The sequence below is a fragment of the Solanum tuberosum genome, unplaced genomic scaffold, assembly GCF_000226075.1.
Source record: "Solanum tuberosum cultivar DM 1-3 516 R44 unplaced genomic scaffold, SolTub_3.0 scf00158, whole genome shotgun sequence".
NCBI classification, from domain to species: domain Eukaryota; kingdom Viridiplantae; phylum Streptophyta; class Magnoliopsida; order Solanales; family Solanaceae; genus Solanum; species Solanum tuberosum.
In genome coordinates, this window is record NW_006239083.1 from 1141356 (window position 1) to 1166173 (window position 24818).

General features: G+C 34.4%; 3 protein-coding genes across 4 annotated transcripts; 1 reads left to right on the plus strand and 2 right to left on the minus strand.

The window, feature by feature from the left end:
• Nucleotides 1-1834: 1834 nt before the first annotated feature.
• Nucleotides 1835-4671, minus strand: LOC102588160 (pentatricopeptide repeat-containing protein At4g21065-like). The gene has a single exon (XM_006353630.2). The coding sequence runs from the start codon at nt 4514-4516 to the stop codon at nt 2699-2701; it is 1818 nt and encodes a 605-aa protein (XP_006353692.1). The 5' UTR covers nt 4517-4671; the 3' UTR covers nt 1835-2698.
• Nucleotides 4672-5253: 582 nt separating this feature from the next.
• LOC102588491 (lactation elevated protein 1) lies at nt 5254-18046 on the plus strand. 2 transcript variants are annotated; one of them, XM_015311440.1, is made up of 14 exons: nt 5254-5563; nt 7596-7732; nt 7825-7961; nt 8281-8423; nt 8607-8686; nt 9749-10006; nt 10422-10532; nt 10760-10882; nt 11964-12085; nt 12169-12238; nt 13506-13598; nt 14851-14978; nt 15415-15556; nt 17643-18046. In XM_015311440.1, the coding sequence occupies exons 1-14, from the start codon at nt 5434-5436 to the stop codon at nt 17664-17666; spliced, it is 1698 nt and encodes a 565-aa protein (XP_015166926.1). In that variant the 5' UTR covers nt 5254-5433; the 3' UTR covers nt 17667-18046. The 2 variants fall into 2 exon arrangements, with proteins under 2 accessions (XP_015166926.1, XP_006353693.1); XM_006353631.2 differs by lacking the exon at nt 17643-18046 and adding an exon at nt 17212-17607.
• A 364-nt stretch (nt 18047-18410) lies between these two features.
• LOC102588814 (uncharacterized protein At2g34160-like) lies at nt 18411-22046 on the minus strand. The gene is made up of 5 exons (XM_006353632.2): nt 21842-22046; nt 20402-20450; nt 19655-19717; nt 19513-19577; nt 18411-18777 (listed from the first exon to the last, which is right to left on the minus strand). Exons 1-5 carry the CDS (start codon nt 21956-21958, stop codon nt 18685-18687), a joined length of 387 nt encoding a protein of 128 aa, XP_006353694.1. The 5' UTR covers nt 21959-22046; the 3' UTR covers nt 18411-18684.
• Between the last annotated feature and the right edge of the window lie 2772 nt (nt 22047-24818).

Consider the following 24818-nt stretch of genomic DNA (forward strand, 5'->3'; position numbering starts at 1 on the left):
GTTGTGGTTTGAAGAAAATAGAAATATTGACAAAAGGGTATGATGAAGTAATTAAATTTTATATATTAGTTGCAAATTAAAGTGGATTATATCTAAAGAAAGATCTTATCTTTGACTGCAAATTAAATTCATATTTTATAGTTAAAGAGTTAATATTATACCAACTTCTTCTTCATCAAGGAGTTGTGAAGGTAATAAATTAATTAAATTTAGTAGTAATTGACAAATTGACAAACGTACACATAATTATATTTAGTAGTAATTGATAAATTGATAAACGTACACATAATTATATTTAGTAGTAATGCATAAATTGATAAACGTACACGTAATTAGGGCCGCGTATCGTTCGATTCGGTTTTGAAGTTTATCGATTTGGCTTATTGGTTATCGGTTTGTAGAGATGCTAAACCGTTATAGAACCATTAAGATATTGGCTTATCGATTATTGGTTTATCAGTTTTTGATCGTTATCGGTTTAACTGTTAAGATTTGACACAAAAAACATTGAAAATCACTTAAAAACAAGGTGACAAACCAAATAAACCATGCACATGAGTTCACAAGTTACATCTTGCTAAAAAACAAACACTTTTACATTCTAAAATAACCAAGTGTTTGAGACAACCAAAAATAAAAGTAGGAAACCAAACTCTAAGTCAAAGACTTTATATACAAAATGGTATAAATATAATTATTTAATTTACTATCGGGTTATCGGTTAACCCGTTAAGAAAAAACTTCAAACCGTTAAGAACCGATAACCCGATAACAAAAAAAATCAAAACCGTTATCAAAACCGCTAAACCAATAACCCAATACTGATAAACTAATAACCTTTTTTCGATTTAGGTTATCGGTTTCGATTCGATTTTGAACAGCCTTACACATCATACTGTTATTTTGTTAGTCTATGTATGCGTTTAAATTTAACCAAAATTTTAATAATTAAACATAAAAGTCAACATAAAGCTGAAAAACTAATAAACTTGCGTTTAATATTTATAATTATCGATAATATACCATAGCTTCGAAGAAATATAAGAGATTAATATATCTTGACATTTGAATATGAAAGAAGAAATAAATTGACGCATTTCAATAACGGTTAGCTAATAAATTAAGCATTATTTATTATTAGAGTACATAAAAGTAGATGCACTATATAATTTTATTAAACATCCCATAAGAGAATCACAAATATTCACATTTAAAAAAAAAGAAAGTCTTCTATAATCCAATTTGCATAACGACGAGGGCAATACTGATCCCAACTATTAACATGGGGAAAAATTGTGCGTAAGGGCAATTTTGACTTTTGTCCGTTTTAATATTTTTTTCGGTATTTGAATTTCAAAAATTCATAAATAATTCTCTGCTGCTCCGTTAAAATTTTGAGTAAATTCGCCATAAGTTCATGGGATCTACAGATAACATACTTTAATGCAATTGAAGTGATGATTCTTGCTATAAAATTTGTAATTTCTTACGCCAAAAATGTTGCCAATTTTTAGACAAACATACAACTTTTATTCCAATATTTACTACCTTAGTCACGAGTATTATTTGTGAACTATTTATGTATTTTGAATTCTAGTTCATTTTATGATTCTTGTGGGTGTTTGGAACATGATTTTTCAAGAGTTAACAGACATTTCAGCGTGACATTGATGGATTGTTTACTCTATGTCTTGTTTCCGTGTATCTGATTAAGCAAGTCTTGCGCGCTAGCTTTCACCCAAATAAAAAAGGTGAATGCTTCACATGAAAGATCATTTTACTAGGTGCGATAAGGTAAAAAAGCTAGAGTGTAGCAGCTGCGCGAAAACTGTTATACTTTTAAGTCATTTGTCTTCTTGTTCATTATTATTTTCATGTATGGACGAATCTAATGAGTAAGGGAAGTTGTAATACATTAGTGTTTAAAGAAAATTATATTTTCCTAGGAACTTCCGCCTTTTTGCTCCCTTGTAACTCGAGCGGACAACTTTAGGATTTGAGCTGAAGGCAGCTTACCATTCGATCAACTCTCTCTTGTCAGCAGAGTGAATAATCAATAACCAACGGTATGCTTTTTTTTTTTTTAGCAAAATATATCTTTCCTTGGAGATGAAAAATTCGCGCACTAGCACAAAGCTCCCGGCTATATGCAGTCTCCAATGAAGGGCCAGGCCATATTTGATCCATTATATGTAATCCAAGAGGTTGTTTCCATGACTTGAACTCATGACATCTTGGTCACACGGGGACAACTCTTACAGTTGCTACAAGGCTTCCCTTCTCAAAGCATCTTCACGCATATTCTCCAACTATTATTATGAGCATTAATTTTGTTTGTCAATTGTAGAAGCCTCATGCATCCATCACCTTTGTTCAGTATTAATGTCATCTACCAGTCAAAGACAACCAATGGAGTATACCTGCCTTCGTGACGATGTTTAAGGAAGCCAATGATGCCATGATTACAACGTCTCCAACGAAACAATGCCTCCACAGAGAGACAAAGATACAAAAGAAACTCAGAAAATCAAGAAGACCGTCCAAAAAATGAATATCCTTTTGTAGCATCATACTTTTAGTTCCATTGTTTACGCAAGAAGACCATGCATATTGGATTAGCCGTTCAGCTGACAATGCTCATGAAAAGACACTCCTGGTTGCCATGACTGATATTGATTACAACATCATGCACATTAAGCTACCAGAAATCTTTGCATGAGCAAACCCCATCTATGAAACGGTGAAATCGGTTTCTGTCCCTGACCAATATTTCTCGCTTGTAAGTCTTTGAGATGAATTTAGTTGCAGAGTGGCAATCTTCACAGACTCGTAAGTTTTTCACTATTCGGATAGGAGTTCCAGGAGGTGTCTTCATAAGGGCAAATGCAATAGCAAGCTTTTCACTATGCCTATTTACAGCGCCTTCTTTATCTTCTTCATCGATATCAAGTAACACTTCTGATGTTGAAGCAACAAATCCAGCTTTTCTAATCTCCTTTCCAATATCATCCACCATCTGATGAATAATTTTGTACTCACTATGACTTTTATCTCCTGACACAAATTCATAGATTTCGTTGTATAGTTCAATCATAGTGCTCCCTGGAACTTTTCTCATTCCCTTCTTCGCCATAACTTCCCTAATCATGGTCTTCTTCTCCCAAGAAAACATTTTTGCATAAATGTTAGAAAGCATTACGTAATTAGAGTCATGCATAGGCTCATATTTTATCAGCTCTTTTGTTATTTTTTCACCAATCGTCAGCTCACCATGAGCACGGCAAGCATTAATAAGTGTTCTCCAAATTACTGGATTTGGCTTAATGGGCATTCTCTGAACAAAATCCAATGCTTCTTGCACATGTCCAGCTCTACATAACAGATCAACCATGCATCCGTAGTGTTCTATCTTAGGTGAAATCCCAAATTCCTTTGTCATCGAATAAAAGTAGCCCTTACCTTGCTCAACTAAAGCCGAATGGCTACAAGCAGTAAGTAACCCAATAAAGGAAACATCATCAGGTACAACCCCATCTTTCTTCATCTCCTCAAATAAAGAAACAGCCTCAGTTCCCCGGCCATGCATCGCCATACCATCTATAACTGAAGTCCAAGAAACAATATTCCTTTGACTCATGCTCCTGAACAAACTCAGAGCTTTATCAACATCACCACATTTTGCAAACATATCAATTAAAGCATTCCAAAGAACAGCACTCTTTGGAACATTCTCCCTCTCGATATATGCCTCGAGCCACTTCCCTAGCTCAAGGGCACCCAAATCTATACACGCAGACAACAAACAAACCATCGTAACTTCATCAGGTTCTACCCCAACAACCTGCATTTCTCTAAACAACCCTACAGCCTCACTAGACAAACCCCATCTCACATAACCACCTATCATCGCACTCCACCCTACTGAATCCCAGTTACGCATTTCATCAAACACCTTCCGCCCATACTCAACCCCACCATCACAACAACAATACATGTGAACCATAGTATTCAAAACATGAGAATCATCATCAAACCCAAGTTTCACCACTGACCCATGAACAGTCTGGCCTAATTTCAACTCACCAATCCCAGCACAAGCCTTAAGCACAAAAGGGTAGGTAAACTTATTAGGCCAAATACCATAACTTAACATTTTGCCATACAAACACAAAGCATTATCCTTAAAATCACTAGTTACAGCGTAACTTCTGATAATGGTGTTGAAAAGAAAGGTATCAAAGTAATGGGTTTCAACATATGGGGAAAAGATGAATGATGAAGCGTGGGCAATAGCGTTAAGTTCAGAGGAAATGGAAGTGAATTTTGTGAGCACAAGGGGGTTACTTTGTAGGCCTAATTTGAAGATATGGGATTGGAGTTGAAGGAGTTTAGGCAGAGAATCGCAGAGTTGGAGGAGAGATAAGCAATTCTGCTCTGCTGCTCGGTTCTTGCTGGTGAGTGATAGTGATGTGTGAAGTGAACGGAATAGCTTTGATTTTGAGGGTAAATGCTGCATCTTGTTGATGCCATCAATGGCGACAAACGCTAATCCATTCTACTTTCATTGTCCAAAAAATTATTTCGAATCATTAGTTATTTTTGGTATAGTTTTTATATATACACGAATTTCATTCTAAGACGTGAAGAACAAAGAAGCACTAATATGCACATAACTTGTGCATTATTTTGTAAGATATAAGATATGGACCCCTATTAGTTATGTACTTGAATATGAGTACCAAAAAAAGATGAAATTACTTTGGCTAATTTTGATTATGATATCCAAAATCTTGAGTAGGAACTTCCTACTATTATGATACAATGTGTATCTATATATTTCATTCAAAGTTAACATTATATTCATGTATTAGATTGGGAGAGAGGAAAGAAAATTGAGCAAGATTTAGGAGAGAGAAAGAGGTGATTATGTATATGCGTATTTCAGTTTTAATTGAGATAAAGGTTATATCGAAATATAACTTGTTTACCTCTCTCATAATTAGGCAAAGTATTACTATTCATAACTATGATACAAAGTACTATAACTATTTATGAAGACTCCTCTTCTTCTCTTTAAGGTTTTTTATTCGATTTCCATAGTAACATTGAAATTAGACTAAATAAAAATTAAAGTTTCACTAAATTTAAATTTATGTCACACACAAAAAAATTCATTCTCAAAACTCGAACATATTAGGCGAAACATGCCACCAACAGCGGTATCGGTAATAAGATTAGTTTGCGTAACAAACTAGCCATTTGATTAATTGAATCGAAGACACAATGCGAAGACAAAAACGACTGGACCCTTGTATGGCCACGTCTGTCATTTTCTTTCTTCTTCAACAAATTGGCGCAATTTTGTAACGAACCGAACCCCATTCTTCTCTGTTGATTCCGAACAAACAACTATCGGCAAAAGCGGTTTGTGAAATGAGAAAATTTTCTGTTTTTCTTTCTATTGGATTCGCTCATAGATCCTCAAAATTCCGCAGCAGCAATAATCATCATAATGCTCTTTGTTTTTACAGCAATATTTGCTCTTCTCCCTCCAAGAATCATGGTTAGTCCCCTCATTATTGTCTCTTGCACCTTTTTAAATGTGATTGATTACATAGGAAAGGTTGCTCTTTTATGCGTTTTTCTTCTAGGAGTTCAACTGATTATCGAATTTTATCTGAGTTTCGGGGTTTTCCCCTCTGGTTTCTAGTGAATAAGCTATGAATTTAGGTGTCTGTGTTTACATAAGTCTTGATGATTAATAGGTTCTGATGAAAATTGGAATCAAGTGTAAAGTGTGTGATTGTAACCCCAATTATATGATTTAGACAAAGTATATGGGGGGACGATAAGATTTTCTAATTAAGAGAGTTTGTTGTGGAATTATTACGTAGTTAAATGAATTCCATTAGTTGTTCGTCAATCTGATGTGAGTAATCTTCACTTTCTATCAAATTGAGCTAGAGCTGGGAGAAGGTAAATCCGTAAAATTTAGGGTGTAAGGGGGAAATTCACTTGCTAAATTCGTAGCCAATTGCCATTTTCTTGAAAGTGTGACTCATCACGGCCATAGACGTGAGGCTTATCATAGATGGCGCTAGCAGAAGGCTCAATTCTTTATGTGGACAAGGCAACTTTCATGGTTGATCCCCATTGCGTCTTCCTTTTCTCTTTCCCCTCTTTATCATACCTTGCCACAACCATAAGTGGTGATTACTTAGAACACTGTGATTGTGGGGTGCAATGCTCGAGAAAGTTGAAAACTTTTAAATTTTGTTCTGCATAAGAAATAATACAATTTGGGTGTGTTTAGATCTGCTACTTCCGTAAGCTTCTGCTCCACACTTGTTTAGTCAAAGTGTATGCAGTCAACTCTGAAATTATGTATCTGTTTAGCTGTGTCCCATTTAAATTGATGAATAGGTAACAGAGTGTCCATTATATATTATAGACAAAGGAGGCATTGGTGTTTCACTTAACGACTGAAACTCACTGATGTGAGATTATAAGGGGTTGTGATTCCTAAATGCAAACGATTCAGATATCTAGTCTGGTTGTTCTAGGAGAATGGAATGATAGATGAAGATGTTATACATAATATCAAAATCGGATGGTTTAAATGGAGAAGTGCTACTGGGGTTATGTGATAGAAGGATGCATAGAAAAGTGAAAGGTAAGTTCTATGGACCTATTATAAGACCAACAAATGTTATGAAATATAATCATATTCTTCAAAAGGTGCAAGTAGCACACATTGAGGATAAAATGAAAGAAGGTCGCTTGAGATGGTTTGGTCATGTCATGTGTCGACCTCCAGATGCATTGGTCCATAGGTGTGATACTGTGATGAGTGAAGGTATTAAAGGGGATGAAGTAGGCCTAGAATTACATAGAAGGAAGTCGTCTCTAAAAACCTATTATCTAGGCACAATGGAAGAAAAAGATCTATGTAGGCAATGCCAATTGGTTATGAATGTGTTTTTGTCATGTAAGTTTGTTTACTTTAGATTCTGTGCATTCTAGGAGTCTTTTAGCCTAATACAGATTTTTATGCCAGTAAAAGATATATAGAACTTCTAGTACTTTTTATTTTTATTTTGTATAATGCTGGCCTGAGATGAATTTGAATTGGAGAAACATCGCCAGTGAGAATTTATATAGCCAACCCCAACTTGTTTGGACTGCGATGTAGTTCTTGTAGCTTTTATTCAGCATGTGAAACGTCTATAAACATTTTGTGCGTAGATCATTTATATTGCCTAATAAATGATAAGAAAAATCTAGGACATTTATGTTCTTGCTGATAAAAGATTTTCATACTATATTTTCCTGTTGAAATATTTCAGTCAAGTCTATAGTTGGTTCTTTTCTTGAGTTTTACTCATAGAAACTATTATATTCGAAGCAAGATTCATCTAATTAGTAATTACACGTACTCATAATGAGAGAGTGAAAAATTGAGTCTGAACTATGTGCCATGTTGATAATTAACGAATACATCAATAAATAGAAAAAACTGTGTACCCATTTGGCAGGTTACTTTAATCTTTCTTGTTTTATAAGCTTGTTGCAAAGTAATGCTGCTCTTTCTTCAGGACTTCTTGCACATTACAGGAGTCTTGTTGAACAGGGAAAGCTGCAGCATGATCCTTACCAAGAAAAAGTTGCTACTGAACTAGAAAATCTTCTTGGAAGGTTGGAGCAATATGAAAAGGATATGGGGGAATATCATGTGAGAGTTTTATATTGTGATGATGAACTTTTATTGAAGTAATCTATTCAATGTTGTTCCGAAGACTTTATTTTTAATTTCCATGCTTTTAGGCAAAACTTGCACAATGGGAAGATAATAGGGAAAGTCGGAGGCGTAAGCTTCTTATGGAGGAAGCTGAGGCCAAACAACAAGGTGCATTTAAACCAATAAACAAATCTCGCAATATTTTCCAAAGATGGATGTCTCGGTGAGTGTACATTTTACGACATTCTTATGAAAATGCTTTCTGTGCAACAGTTTTTGTTGGTCAGAGTTTCTTTACTTCAAATAAATATGTTTGTTTTTTTCTAAACAAAGTGAGAGACATTGTTTTGGTTCTCAAAGAGATCAGGAATTGAAGGGATAGGGTGGTCTTACCTTCTTGATACTTTGAATGTGTTGATTGTTTTGGTTTATCACATTCTCTTTTCTCAAGAAGAGATACCACTGACATTAGTATAAAGTATAAATTCAGTTGCTTCTTCTTCACCGCCAGTAATTTAATTGTCATTTTCTTTTTGGCTCAGGAAACCTGAAGATGTGGAAGAAGGAGTCGGGAAATGGGTTTCCTATCTCAATCGCGAGAAGAAGTTAGACTCACAAGTCGGTCGACGTCCTGCTGCTCCTCCAGCCCCCAAAGGACTATATCTATATGGCAATGTTGGGAGTGGTACAATTGCTTCTTGTCTGTTTATGTTGCATGGTTGTTCATACATGCTGTACAAATTCATCTCATCCTCATTTTCTATGATGATGAAATTTTTCTTTTATTAGCTTCTATTAACGATCAGTATCAGCCATGCTTCACTCACAGACATAAACAAAATCTGACTATATATTGGACTTCATGTAGGGAAGACAATGCTTATGGATATGTTTTATAAGGCCAGTGAAGGAATTGTTAAACATCGAAGAAGGTTTCACTTTCACGAGGTGAGTGCTTGTTTGGGCCTTATATTTTAACTTGATTTATAACATTCTACACATCAATCAATCAATCAATTAATCAAACTAGTTGGGGTCAGCTATAAGCCCTATATATCCTTTCCACGCTCTTAGGACCCATTTCATTCCAATACTAGTCAGGTTCTACATATGCATGACAAAAATCATCTCGATTTCCTGAAACAATTTAGTCTGTCTTATCCTGAATTGCACTTCCTCACAATTGTGCTTATAAGCAAAATGTCACAGGTCAAACATGACAATTTGCAATGCGAGACTGTCTGCCCAAAAACCACAACTCCACAAGTAGATGACATGTGGTATCCGATATTATTTTAGCATGTAGAGAGATAACTGGTTGACCGACATTATTTTGATACGGAAAGAAAATAACAGGTAGTTGTCTGAAGCTGATAACAGGTAGTTGCTTAATAGGAAAATCTCCTAGATCTTTTTATGAAATGGTGCAATAATAATCAGCAATCAAAATACATTTGTCTACGAAGGATAAATGAGTAAGAATTCCATGTTATATGAGGCAAAGCATATTGGAGTTGATGCGCAAAATGTTAAAACCCTCTTGGCACCTGAATGGGCTACTGGATTTGTTTATATCTTCTGTTCCTATTCCACCATTTTTCTTCTGTAGTGAAGTTATCTTAATAGTCGTGAAAAATATTGCTTTTGTCAGTCTTTGTTGCTGGCACGAGGTGGGTCTGGCGTACAAACAAATTTGCTAACACTAGTATGGGTCCTGAAGAAAAGAATCGTCTGGCCTAATATCTGATTACTCTCGAGTAGTTTGTCAAGTTCTCTTTTTTTTCCCTAGAAACATAAGGATTGATATCTGTATAACATGTTTGAACTTTGAAATATGTCTATTAAATGACCAAAGCATTATCTGTAGGTTTTTCTATACTGTAATGTTAATCTGCCTATGTCATGCATTTCAATACTTGAAATGGTCAAACAATCCTATCAATCTGCTCTGTGGTCACAATATTTGTCATCTGCTCTCTTCTGATTTATTCCAGATGTTACAATTGGCAGGCTATGCTTAAAATTAATGAACATATGCATAAAATTTGGAAGAGTCAGATGGAACAAAAGTCTCGGCAGTCAAGTATTTCTGGTTGGGTCATGAATCTTCCTTTTGATTCAAAAGTTAAAGAATGGATAGCTGCTGAAGAAAGATATAAGCAAGAGGTGCAGATGAAAAACATTCTTCTGGACGTAGCTGACAAGTTTCTTGTTAACCAGGCAGATCGTAGGAGAGGTGCTAGCATCCTTTGCTTTGATGAAGTACAGGTAAATACAGTTAGACTTTTTTTACAGGAACTTTTCTAACCATACCACCACACAGTATATTGTTACTGAACTTAAGTACGAGAAATGGACTAGGTTTTGCCAACTTCACGTCTTCAGGACCTGGCTTTATGAATTCATCAGACACAGTGGATCCAAAGAAAATGATTAGAAATTATCTACTGTTAATTCAGCTTCAGTATTATATATTGCCTCATTCAATCTGTTTAATTTTATTGTTATAAGTACACCATCCAGTATATGTGGAAGTCTGCTATTATTTGCTCGAGTTGTCTCCGTCTTCTCTCTATTTGTGTTGTGGAATTACAACTCTCAAAAACTTGTAGCAACCTATTTATGCTGGGGTATGTTATGAAGTGAATCTGACTGAAGATTGCCTCTTTTTTTCTGGTGACAGACAGTTGATGTTTTTGCAATTGTGGCATTATCTGGAATTCTCAGCAGATTGTTGAGTACTGGAACTGTTCTGGTGGCAACCAGTAATCGTGCACCAACGGACTTAAACCAGGTGCATTTACTTCTGGAAAATCAATGCATTATTCTTTTTCATTCTTAAAGAGTATTCCATTTGCATTTTCCATACTCAACTGGCTTGATTTTTGTTGCAAGTTTAGATTTGGAAGATGAATAAAATGGAAATCTCTGATTTAATGTGCTTGAAACATTGTTACATTTGTCTGTGACATTTTTTTTTTTCTGATCAAGTATTTATTGTGACATTTCTTTGTTATTCAGGATGGCATGCAAAAGGAGATCTTTCAAAAGCTACTAAAAAAACTTGAGGAACATTGTGAAACTGTTCTAATTGGCAGTGAAGTTGATTATCGCCGCCTCATTGCTCAGAGATCTATAGACCAGGCAAGATTTTAAGGAAATTTTACTTGTTTCTATTCGCTGATAAACTATCTCAATATGTGCTCATATACACACCTTGTCTCCTCACTCCTGTATAATGTGATAGTTAAATCCCATTGTAAGCAGTAAAAGCAGGCCTCTCTCCTGTGGTTAAGAAGCTACATCTCTCCAAGGGTGGGGGAAATAGGACTTTTGAGAAGAAACATGGACAAGCTTAGTGCAACCAATGCCAAATCTAGTAAAAGAAGGCCGAACAATTTAGATAGATCTATTATAACTTTGAATGTTACGAATTACTTGGAGAGACTAATATTTTACTGATTATGTGATTGGTCCTCACACTGACACTGAATTTGAAACAACATTAAGTGCAACCTGATTATCACATACGAGTTCCATCTGAGTGGTATCTCAAAACATCATTTCTTTCAATAGTTGTTTAATCCATGTAAGTTCACAAGTTGCAATTGTCATGGCTCAAAATTCAGCTTCACAACCACTCTTTGTTTCTTGTTCGTCCAGAATACTAAATTGCCTCCAACTAGCTAATAAAGAGGAAAGGGGGCAGAGGGTCTCTTTGTCTGATCCCTCTATGAGCATTAAAAAGCCCTTCAGGTGCTCCATTAATAAGAGCAGAGATACAAAATTTCACCCACTTGCTCCACTTCTCCCAAAAACCCATCTGCCTTAAGATTCTGAGAAGAAACTCCCAATTGACATGGTCATATGCATTCTCAATGTCAGATTTACACAAAATGCCAGGCTTATTCTGAGATAATCTCGATTCTTCTGCTTCATTATCTACTTTTACTATTCACTTTATGTCTCTTTGTCATGTTTCTCAAGATGATTTTACTTTGTTAACTTTCATCATTTTTTGAGCATTGTTATGGTAATGGAAATGAACTATGTAGTAATTGGTACAAAAGGTCATAGCTTATATCCATTGCTTGAATGTCAGTCTAATTTCTAATGTGATTATCTCTATCGTAGTTCTTAAGAAATATCAGTTGCATGTTATTTATGCTTGAGGATCTTAAGATACATTTTATTTTGATTGATTGTTCCCATTATGCAATTGCAGGTCCACTACATTTGGCCTCTAAATAGCAACATTAAACGAGAATTTGAGGATATCTGGAATAAAATTAGTAAACAGGCCGGAGGGAGCATCATTTCACATACTATTCCTGTGATGTTTGGAAGGTATTTTTAATTAATCCTTGATATTTTTTAAGTCATAAAGAGCCCTTTTATCTGTCATATGATAGTCCTTTGCTTTCTATCAGAACATTGGAAGTTCCTGAGAGCTGCAATGGGGTGGCACGGTTCAACTTTGAATATCTGTGTGGTCGGCCGGTACTATGCTCTTGTCAGTCAGAATTTTCCTTTTCTTTTCTCTGTATGACTTACTTATAGTGGAGAAAAAAGATCTGTTAATGAGAGACTTATTCTTATCTATTTGTTTGTGCTTTTGGCACTTGTCATCATGGTCAGTACATGCTTATTTGTATCAGTCAGATATAAACACTTGTCAATTCTTGTCATTTATTTGAGTACCTAAATAGCATTTTGTTTGCTACTTGATATGACAATCTGTTGTGTAAGAAGGAGTGGGCACGGTATCCCATTTTTAAAAGATCATTTATGAATCAATATGTTCTTGTAATTTCTACTTATATAATGTAATGAACTTCTAATTATATTGTAACTTAAGCCTAGCCTGTGGTGATATGAAATGTGATTAATAATTATAATCATGTGACTAAAGGTATTCTTGAAATTCAATGAAAATTGTTTCAGCCCTAACATTTACATTCCCTCAAAAGCTCCAGATATAATAATATAGAAAATTTTCAATTCCCTTTTTCTTTAACTGCATTCAAAATTTATCTTAAAATAAGTTAGTAATTTGACTAATGAATGAACTAAAAATAAACAAGAGCCAGCTTAGGCTTCTCTCAGCTCGGTTTGATGCATGGACCCATAGATAAGCAAGCACCATACTGTGAGAATGATCTGATGCATATGTCAAAAATAAATACCATGACCTGGAGAAAATTAAGAGAATAGGTGCAGAAGAAGCCGGATTTTAATCAAATTAGATGCTGTTACAAAAAAATAAAGGATGAGATGAACTATCTGTACTGCTGTACTTGATGTTGCTGACTGTAGAACTTGTCATTTCATTTCTCGAGACTTTTGGCATGTCTTTTTTCAGGTATTAGGCTGATAGTCTGGTTGCTATTTCTGGTTTGGATAGTACTTGCTTAACCTCTAATTATGTCTATAGTTGGCTAGTTGGAATTCTGACAGTTTGGTTTCATATGCTCTGATGGTCTTCGTGTAGTTCCATTCAAACTGAAGTTCACCAAAGCTAGAACTATAGAGAAAACAAAAAGAGGCGCAATAAATAGAAGTTCAGTGATGTCTTAGCTCAAATATCATTTAAATTAAGATGAAGTATGAGAGTACTCAGCTTGAACTTGAATTTGTATTTCATATTGCAGTGTTCGCAGTTTTTTCACCTGATCGTCGATCTAATAGGAACAAGAACAAGACTGTATCTTTAACTTTGACCTCACACAGAATGCTGTCTTATTTAATCTAATTGTGGACATTTCAGCTTGGAGCAGCAGACTACATTGCAGTGGCTAAAAACTATCACACTGTTTTCATTTCTGATATTCCTATTATGAGCATGCGTATCCGTGACAAGGTACCATCATCAACATTCCTTACTACATATGCTAACTGATATAAAACAAATTAAGCTTTAACTTACAGATTCTGCTGCTTGTATGTTGATAGCCTGCTAATATTACTAATACTAGCACAAAGGACTGCTATCACTAAGCAGTTCCACTGTGTCTTTAAACTAAACCATAAGATCTTGCCTCCGTATTTACTGGATATGTGGATTTCTTGTTTTCAGGGTTCATATTGAAGGGAAAATATTTGGTTTTGGCCTTGACATGTCTGAGATGTGTCTTGTTTTTTCAAATTCAATCAATTTCTTTTGACTTTTTGAGGCATGGTTTCCGTGCTGTTTAACAGTCTTATTCAGCCTTCTGTAGATTGGATTCATCTCTTCCCACTTATCCCTTTAGTAGCTCCTTTTTGTTTTCATTGTTGGAAGATGCATACATAACATTGTACACTTTGTGTCTCAGAATTCAGCTTGGAATTTGGATTTAATTATGTTAAATAGCTTACTCAATCCTGTCTTGTTAACACCTTCTTGATCCCCCTTACACTACTTAGGCCTCTAAAGGTTCAAATAGTTAGTCAAATTTTTGGCAGACTAACTAAGTGATTGAGGTGGTCTAAGACTTATGTTCAAGAGTTCGGATTCCCAACCCGTGCTATACATTGGACGACCACCACACCTAACAAACATCAAGGCAGAACACGAAAAAGAAGAATATGGTCAAGGGTAGGGTGAATGTCATGTTTATTTTGACATTACAAGTATAGCATGAAAATGGGTGGCTGTGGGGGGCATGATTTTGCTTGAGTTCCCTAGTTGTGTGATACCTTGGTTTGGTCAAGGGTTGGGTGAATATCATGTTTATTTTTCGACATTACAAGTATAGCATGAAAATGGGTGGCTGTGGGGGGGGGGGATGATTTTGCTCGAGTTTCCTAGTTGTATGATACCTTGATTCCCTGTATTTTCTTGAAATCTCCCTGTTTCAAAGGATGGAGAGAGGTGGTAGGTCGTGTGGACGATGTAGATGGATAGGGGATTAGTTTAATGCCTGTTAGCTATGGGAATATGTAATGCATTTTACTTCTCTTCTTTGTCTGTTCTGTTCTCAGCATTTGAGATCTATGTTTTACGCCTGTTAACATATTTTAGATTTATATTCATATGCACTACTTTTTAAGATCTTAGTCCTGCTTTCATGCTTCTATGTTATTGCGTTATTTTATATGTTGCTGCTGGTTACAATATTTCTACTTCTCAGGCGCGAAGGTTTATCACCCTCATTGATGAATTATACAATCATCATTGTTGCCTATATTGCTCTGCTGAGACTTCAGTAGAGGATCTTTTTCAAGGAACAGCAGAAGGAACACTTTTTGATTTGGAAAGGTAAGTGTGTTATATTGTTTTACACTCTTTAAGTTTTCTGGTCTACTAAGATGGTGTCCAATTTTTTTTTGTTTTGTATACCTTTTTTATGTGTTTTTTTGCATCACTAGATTGAATGGTCGTTCTGTTGCAGTGAGAACTAATATCTCCTAGATAATGTTCATCAAATTGAGAAAAATCTCTCTGAAAGTAAAGATTTATATAATGTGCTTTAGATTGCATGGAAGCTACAACTGTTAAGTATCTCTCCATCTATGAGTTAATTTTCTAGTAACAATCTAGGCTGTTGTGTTACCTGACACACTAGTGTGGATGTACCAACACTAAACACTAAAAACTAAAAGTAGTTACCTAGGGTAAGTTCCATTACAAGAACAAACTTTGAGATTTAGTAAAAGGAGTGAAATCAATTGATGCCAGTCTGCTATTTGTACAGCTTCCAATTTGAGACAGAGATAGAAGGTACAAAGCTCCGGCGAGATGTTTTAGCTGAAGGCAATGTTAGTTCAGGAGGTGCTCCATCTGGCATTACTACCATGCTATCTGGTCAAGAGGAGATGTTCGCATTTCGACGAGCTGTAAGTGATTTTCATTGTTATGCCTCTGTTTTCTTCGTCTCAGTTTATTTAGCTATGGGCTCACCTCGGGGAAAGGGGATAGGGTTGAACGCCTGACGAAATAGAACTCGAAAAATGTTTTCCACCGTTCGATATTGGAAAAGCTCTCGGGTTTAACAAATATTGAAAATCTCTTAACCCTGAAACTTCCTGGATTTCTCCTTGTGAATTTCGTCTTAGTTGGATTTTCAGCCTTGGGTGCATCATCATTTTACTTAGTCAAAAGGAAAAATAAATAAGTTGATAACTATCACTCGATAGTGTTGGTTGCTTATTGGCATATGATTTTTTTTTCATTTACTACTTTGGCTTTCTTATCGATGCTGAAAGCATTAAAACTGCGATCTGTGGTACTATTATTTCATCTCTTCATTGTCTATAGGGGATTCAAGCTATTATCTGTGTTAATATCAAGGCCTGGTAATTGCTTTATCTTGTCATATCAGTAATTTTTTAGTAGCAAAAGAAGGGAAGAGGAAAGCTGGAAAGGAAATGTGGAGGTTGTGAAAGTGCACCTAACAAAGGGTATTGGTATCTTGAAAAATTTCCGCCGCCACTTCACAAGTGAAGGAAGATATTTGAACTTTAGATTACCCAGACCCCTTTGAACAACAAACTAGCTCCCAAATCTTCAAATGCTCCTCCAACCTCAGTTAATACCTCTCGGTCTGAGTAGAGGACTCATCTCCAGTTCAATCTTCTCTGCTATTTTCTATGGATTTCAAACAGAGTAATAATGAAGGTGTTTTAAAGACAAGATTTAGTGAGAGTCTTGAGAGACCTTTGGGAGAGTCCATTTACCAAGCCTTGTGGTATTAAGAGTAATTCGAACCCCCAAAGTGAATCCAACTAGCTAGCAAGCCTCATGGAAGTCCTCTTCAGCACATGGTTCCACAAGTTATAGGAAAAGGTTTACTCCCTAAGGAAACTCCAAACAAGAAAATGGCAAATTGTGATATTGCCACTTGCAATTGAACCCTATGACTATTATTGTGACCCTTAGGTTGGTGGCAGCTCCTGTTTGTTTTCAAGCCACAAACAACCTTTAAGACATTTAGAAGGGCGAGGATTAACAGAGCTCTTCGCATAATCACAAAAAGAACAGTATCATGAAGCCATGAACAATAGAAACTTTGACTCAGTTTAAAAACCAGCAACCTGTTACACTTGTCATAGGCATTTTCAAGTTGCAAATAACTCCATTTGACATCTCTTTTAATCTTTTTCTTAGTTTTGCATTCCTCTTTACATTTTAACAGTTTGAAAGAAAAGCTGATACAACAGTCTACCATACTGAATAGAGAGGCCTAAACAGAGTCCAAAAAGTAAGTAAAAACTTATGATAGATCCGAAGTGAGAAAATGCAGAACTAAACTGGAAGAAAAAAAATTGAACTGATTACACTTTGGTTTGCGTGGTAACTCACATAAAACAGAATAATTGGAACTGAAGTAGTACAAAAGTCTAAGTAAAACACCAAAGTCAGACCTTTAGACAACTATACTATTCATTGACAGTTTCTGACTTTTGTAATGTATGGTAATCTGTTAATTACTAATGCTTTTCTTCATACACGACGAAGATATTGTGTTGAATGGAACATCCTTTTAATGCAGGTATCGCGCTTGATTGAGATGCAGACACCTTTGTACGTTGAAGCAGTTCAACATCTCCATCCCTATTTTGATTCTTTGCACAATGAGTTTGAAAAATATAGTGCCAATTAAGAGCAATGGCCTATGTAATTAGGTTTATATATAAGATCTTTGTTAACAATTCTTTTCCACCCTTCCAATTGTCTTGCATTTAGTTCTCTTTTGGGACAAGACAGGTTGAATAGTAAATAAAAGGAAGTGAGCGGCGGCACAAACATAGGGTAGTCCTGTGAGATTTCTCATGCTTAAAAGGGATGTGTTGGACAAAATGTCACAACAATCTTGTATCTGATTGCAAAGTTGATTTCTTGGTTAGCTATATCAATAAGAAAGGAAATGTTTTTGATGTTTCGGTAATTAGCCATCCATTCCAACTCCTCCTTCCCTTGCAGTGTGAAGAGAAAAGGAATCAATGAAAATTAGAAACCTGAGAGGCCTTTTAAGCTTAGTGCTTCAGTTTGCAGCAATCCCAAAATATGAAGGTAATCTATCAAGGTACGTACTTGGTATGATGATTACATGAGTTGAGCTGAAATGAAGCAATGAGCTAGGATTCATATAGTCGGCCCCAACCTATTTGGGACTAAGGCGTAGTAGTAGCTGTAATCTATCAAGGTACTTGACTGGTGTCAGTTAAGATTTGAGACATTGTACACTTCTATCTTCTTATGGGGATGTGTGCTTGCACGTGTGCCCTATTTGTGTTCTTTGAGATGAACTAGAAAAGACTTCTCAAGATTTTAGTGGAGGCATCGCTGAACATGAATATAGCTAACTTAATGTTTGAATCAAACTGTATTACCTTATACTGAATGAGTTGATCATTATCAATCCCTTTAAAGTATGCCTATATGTATATAAATTACTCGATACATTACCCGTTTATAGAGATGTAGGATCTTACATGCAAAAGTTGATGAACATGATACTTCTTGTAAGAGAATTTTAGTATGTTCCTTGAAGATTACCTTTATAAGTTCTCACTAACTACAACATACCCACCACTCTAATTCCACAAGTAGAGTCTAGAGAGGAGAGAGGGTAGAACGCAATTGCACAGGGCAATTGTGTGACACAGTACTAATTGGTCAATGGTGCTGCACGATACTCTGATTAGTTAATTAGGTAATGGCAGAATCCTCAACCTTCATATCCAGTTGTTAAATGATAAAACTACCAGACGTAAATTAAGACTACATCACTTACAGTGAAGATAGCAGCAATATGTTTACATCCAACAACACCTTAGATAAACAAGTAAACAAAAGGCAAACACATCCAACAAATAATGAATTTTAAAGTAAACCATGCTGCTTTTTTAAAAAAAAAACTTTCCAACAGATCTAATTAAAGGCCATAGAGAACCCAACAGCTGAATGCAGTATAGACTGGAATAACTTCAATCGTCAGGAAAGAGAACAGGTGTGGAAATAATCAGTTCTGCTGCTCCTCATTGTCCCCGTTTTGCTCTGCTTCTGCAGCCATTAACTCATCAAACTTCTCAGTCTTGCCCAACACTATTTCAATCTGCACCAAGCGAAGATGAATAAATAAAACAAAAAACCTTAGTTTGATTTTTTTTTAAAAAGACACTACCACAGATTACACAAGGATCACTGTTCGGAGAAGGAATTTTAAAAAAAAGATGGATTACGACCCACATTCAGCACCCACTAGCTCACATGAATTCAACATTGTTTTAAAGAGTATAAGTGGAAGAAGAACATGAAAGCTGTGAAAGCAGCATCTATATAGCCATAACAAAATCCTGGCCAGATTCATTTTTCCATCTCTGCTGTTGCCAAAGGAAAATGATTTATTTCATTCTACGGCTTTTTGAAACAGGAATACAACAATGGGCAAAACCACAAGAAAATGCATTTAAAAGGGAATGTACCTTCAACAGGCATGGGAGTGTAAAACTAACTTGCAATCAAGTCTAAGATAACCAAATGGGACTAGACACATTTTGGTGAGCAAGAATGTAAAACATCACTAACCCTACCATCTATTCTACAGCTTTTGTAAAGTTCTGCACAAATCCTAACCCAAACAGAGCAAAATGAGCACACACACATCAACTACATATTGAACACCTTACTTAACAAAGGTCAATGCTACTATTCTTCAGAAACAATCTTAAGTCCCAAGCTAACATTTACCATAAGACCTCTATAGAATGAGTTCCATTACTCCAAAACCACCAAAAATGAAGCAGACTAATGCATCAATTGACCGATTTATAATGCTTTTGGAATTTACCTTTGCTTTTGGTATTGGTCGGGCTCCTGGTTCGTCCCTCATGTCCACAGTGAGTGTCTTGATCTCTGCAGCAAGTGACCCTCAAAGTTAGATGACAAGAAAGATAATACAAGGGATGGGAGTGGAGTAGGAGAAGCCTCACTCTTCTCAACAGCAAATCCATTGTTCTTCAGAATTTCAGCAATGGTAACCACTGTCGAAATAGCTGTACACATGTGGAAAAGATTGTTAATCCTTTAGAAACTAAACAAGCAAGTCAATTCAATTATTAATGAATTTTCAACATAACACAAAAGGATGAGTCCACAAAACAAATGAAAAGAACATCAAACAAAACTGTACTGATACTCTGTATTTCTTTTACTTAATACGGTTTACCGGCAAGCACAAGGAGCCACTTCAAACATATTATCGAGCACGTTCTGCTTTTTAAGTAAAAGATCCCTGGGGAAGCCGCAGGAATAAGGTTGTGATGAATCAGAGTTCATCCCAGATACACTCAACTACTATCTATGTTTGAACACCATGATCCTTTTTATGCCAGAAGTTGGTTCAAAATTGTTTCACAAGGATATCACATCCCTGGTAAAGTGTGCACCACTGTGTATTTTACTCTTCTTATACACAAGAAGCTGCAATAGTAAACAAGACATTCTTGAGATGGCAAACAGCATCACACGTTGCCAAGATTGGAATTCACCAATCATCAAGAAAAAGTCAATTGGGAAAAGGAAGTGATAATGCCTCCATAACCCAAGTTGTAACACAGTATTTCTTGATGTAAAAAGACAGCATAATCACAATTAATGTAGAAGACTCATATGATACTAATTATAAGCAAAGGAAAACCACAAACTAGCACTCAAAATTGAGGGTCGAAAAGATTTACCCATCCCAAGAGCAGAGAGTTCCACTTCATTGTACTGTTGCATGTACCTCTGCAAGAAACATACCAAATATCTCAGGATACTAACTCAGACCAATAGCAACAATTATAGATCCGGTGTAAGTTAACTTTCTCAAAAAAAAAGATCCGGTGTAAGGCCAGGAAAAATTAAATATAGATAGTCATATAGCTAACATTTTTCAAGATTTTCTAATGCATCTTACGAGCTCACTTGCATTTGGAAAAAGCTTCAAACTACATATTTTTAAGTCCTGTGGCAACCCTCTAATTGTCACTGTATGGGGTGAAATTCTTCAAATATACATAAAGTACCTTTTGATAAGTAATACTAACTCTCAATTTCAAAAAAAAAGTAATACTGATGAAAAGCCTCAATTGTAGGTTTAGATATTTAATTGGGATCCTACATAGACTCACATCTCTTCCATTGCAATTGCTCTAGATAACTGAACTGCTACAGCAGATAACTAGAACTTGAACAACATTCTTTTATTCTTTTCTTATGCTTCTCAAACGAAAAAAATTATTCATTTTAACTCTCCGTATTACAGGTAGAAATTTTTCTTCAATCACCCAACTCATCAACTAATTATTGTAATAAGATAAGCAATTTCTCTACAATCGAATTAATTCTTATTATAATTAAAAACCCAGGGAAAAAAACTGATAAAAACCCAGGAAACTAAACCTCAGCCAACATAAGCAATCAGACACATCGAATTAACAAAGACCCAGGTTATTGTGCATTAACTAATAGCATTTTGCAGGCCTCCCACTATGAGCAATATCATTTGACAATGTAAGTAATTGCTTCCGCTAAGGTAAAATATCTTTCAGATTTATATATAAAAAAAAAAAAGGAGAGAGAAGCAAATGACACGCCTATTTGAGATCAGATGACTGAGGAAACAGTATGCAAGATCCAAGTCTTCAATTTTACCTTTTCTCACATAACTCATCAACAAACAACTCAACAACCATAAGCAAATCTCATTTCACATTGCAAACAACCCTAACCAGAGTACATTATCAGGAAGAAAAAAAACAACCCTAACCAGAGTATCACATCATCGATCGGCAAGCATAGATGCTTTAACCACAGACCCAATAACCATTAAATTGAAACAATTACTTCTGAAGCCATATTTTTGCAAATCTAGCTGTTTTCGTAAAAACATCCACAGACAAAACAAGTGTAATCATTTTAAAACTACTATCTCCGTCCAATTACCCAAAACATAACACCTAAAACTTCGCCTACGGATACACAGATTACAATGCATGGCTTCATAACATAGGAAAACAAGTAAACAAATTTAAATGTATATAATTAAGATAACTAATTGCTCAACATACAGTAATAGTGTAAAAGCTCCCTATGATTTCAATGTATATATAATTTAAATGGAAAAAAAAAAGCACCTTTGATAGGTTAACATAAAAGAAGAGTGATTTCTTAGTGTTAGAAACTTGGATTCTGTTCTTCTTTTGCGTCTCTGAGACACTCATCTTGTTCACTCCCTCTGTGATTCCTTCCATTCTTTTGCTGTTTTCTTCTTCTTCTTCAGGAAAACCCTAATTTGGCAGCCTCCTTTCCCTTTAAAAAGGTTCCGTATAATTTGGGGGAAATTATACTCAGCAACATATAAACCCTCGGGTCAGTACCGGGTCATATCCACGTGGTTTTAAGGGTTAGGTACCTTAAACGACAACGTTTTATGACTCTTTGATCTTTTATTTTTCAAATGTACCCCCTCTTCTTTCGAAAATTATACCTTACACCGTAAATAATTTGAATTAGTCAATAGAGTAAGTTGTTGATTTTTTTTTTTGGTGAGTAATTCTTAATATTAGGTATTTAAAGCGAAAACAAACAATTTTTATAATATTAAATAGCACATAAATGATTTTTTTTACTAAAGCTTGCACGTTATTTATAAATTGACTTTTTTGTTATTAGATAGTGCGGAGAATATATACAAAATATCAATAATAGTTGGGATTTGTTCAAAATTGAATGTTTTAATTTGTTCATCAACTTTAGCATTAATACTTCTAATTTTTTGTAAATTACTTTTTACTTTTTAAAGATTTTTTTTTTGTAAGAGAGGAAATATGCCAAAAAAGAATTAATTAAAATGGTTTAGTATTAAAAGGGTAAATTAGTTAAACTATAATTTTATAATATTAAAATAGGTTAAAAAATTATTACAAAAAAATTAAATAAGAAATGTAACGTAATATTATAAATCAAAGGGGATTGTGAGTGTTACGAAACGAAACTTTGAGGGGAAATTTTGAAATTATTCATATATTTTATTGATCTAAAGTTTGATTAATAGCTCGTTGTTAGATTTTTTTAAATTTGGAATCCTCGAAAAATTCTACAACCACTATTATTCAGGTATTCATTGAGTAAGTCTGTTCACATATCACATAGTCATTTCGGTACAAAAAGCTCAGCTAAGAAAACGTTGGCAAAGGAAATCAATCTCTGACCTCTTTTATGAATACCACTTGGTACACCAACTCAGTCATCCTTACAGATCATTAATAGAATTATTACCATATATTTTTATAGTTCTATAATTAAATTTTCAATATATTTTTTTTTATCTTTTCTTCTTCTTCTATCCTACACCATTCCACATCAATTTTTTTTTAATAAGTATATAGTATATTATTTTTCCTGGTGTATGTTTAACAATTTATATGATTTGGTCCTCCCTCTCATGTAGCGTTCACTTGCACGATCCTTAATAATCGTTCGTGGCTGCATATGAAAAATTGACGTCCTCCAAAATAAATAAATTTTCGAGGTATGATAAGTTAACTAGATACATTAATTTAAAGAGTAATTTAACTATTATATTTTCTCACAAATTTTTCTTAAAATTAGAAATAATCAATGACAAACTTATTAAAAAGAAGGGTAATTTTAAAATAAATAAATAATAGTAGTACATTTTAAAACTATGAAGTATTCATTCATTTTGAATTATTAAAAATGTGAAATTCATTTATATTAAAATTAAAAATAGAGGAAGTATATTGTTGTATCATGCAGTGTTTACCTGCTTTTACAGCGTCATCATTTACGTTTGAATTCAATTTGTTTAAATGTTAGGCAATTATAAGAAGTTTTTTTTTTTTTAGTAATGCCTTATTCACAATTACAGTATTAAACACGTTTCTTTTTTCTTTATTATATTTAGAACTTGCATGTCTCAAGCGTGTGGACAATTAATGAGAAGAATCAAAATACTAATATTGACCAACTTGTATATTGTAATATTCTTTATTATAAATAATGATGATACTATATTCTATAAAGGTGTGTTGCGCATGGGACACGGTTAAACAATTTGCAAATGTATTAGACTGTATATTATATTTGACATGTTACGGTTAAATTTATCTATAATGACGTTGTTTGTTTGGATATATTTAGAGTATAGTATTATTACAAATAATATAATATACAAAAAAAAGGTTTCAATTTTTTTTTATTATTATATTAAATGTTATGATTTACAAGGCATAACAACTTATGTCACTTAATTCCTACATGACTTATGGTGATAGAAGCATAAATCCAGTTCATAACCGAAAAGGTATGCATTTACAAGACATAACTTAGTTCGTACATAATTTATGCCGATAGAGATATAGTTCAGTTACAAAAATCACAAAGTTATGCCTTACAAGACATAACTTATTCCACAAAGAACTTATGTCAGACAAGGTCAGAGATACCTAAACTTATACCAAGCAAATCAGATAACTTATGTTGGATAAAAAAAAAGTTCTCTAAACTTATGCATTACAATCTCAGGTCATAGAGAAAAATACTTTAACCCGCAAATTTTCATTAAACGGACATAAAAACCAACACTAAAAACCATCATATTTAACAATAAAAATTTAAAACCACCCAGAATTGATGCCGTGCAAAAACTTTAACATACTTTAACTAAAGGCAATAGTTCAGTTGGCACCTTTTTATAATTTGACCAATTATTTCTACTAAAACACAATTCAGAATATTGTTACGTGGGTGTATTTTTTTACTCCATTTGACTATAATGATATATCAATTAAATAATTATGATTAAGTAATAATTGTATATATTCAAATACATATAATATATTTATTAAGTCGGTGTAAACACTCAGGGTGCATTTGGTATGAAGGAAAATGTTTTCCCGGAAAACAAGTAGATTTTTGACTTATTTTCTCATGTTTGGTTGGTGAGGAGAAAATATTTTCCGGAAAAGATTTTTAGTGTTTGGTTTTTGAATGAAAAATATTTTTGAGAAATATCTTTTATTTTTACTAGAGTAGAAAATATTTTCAAATATTTTTTGAAAACAAACTTAAATTTTTTTTTTGGGATGG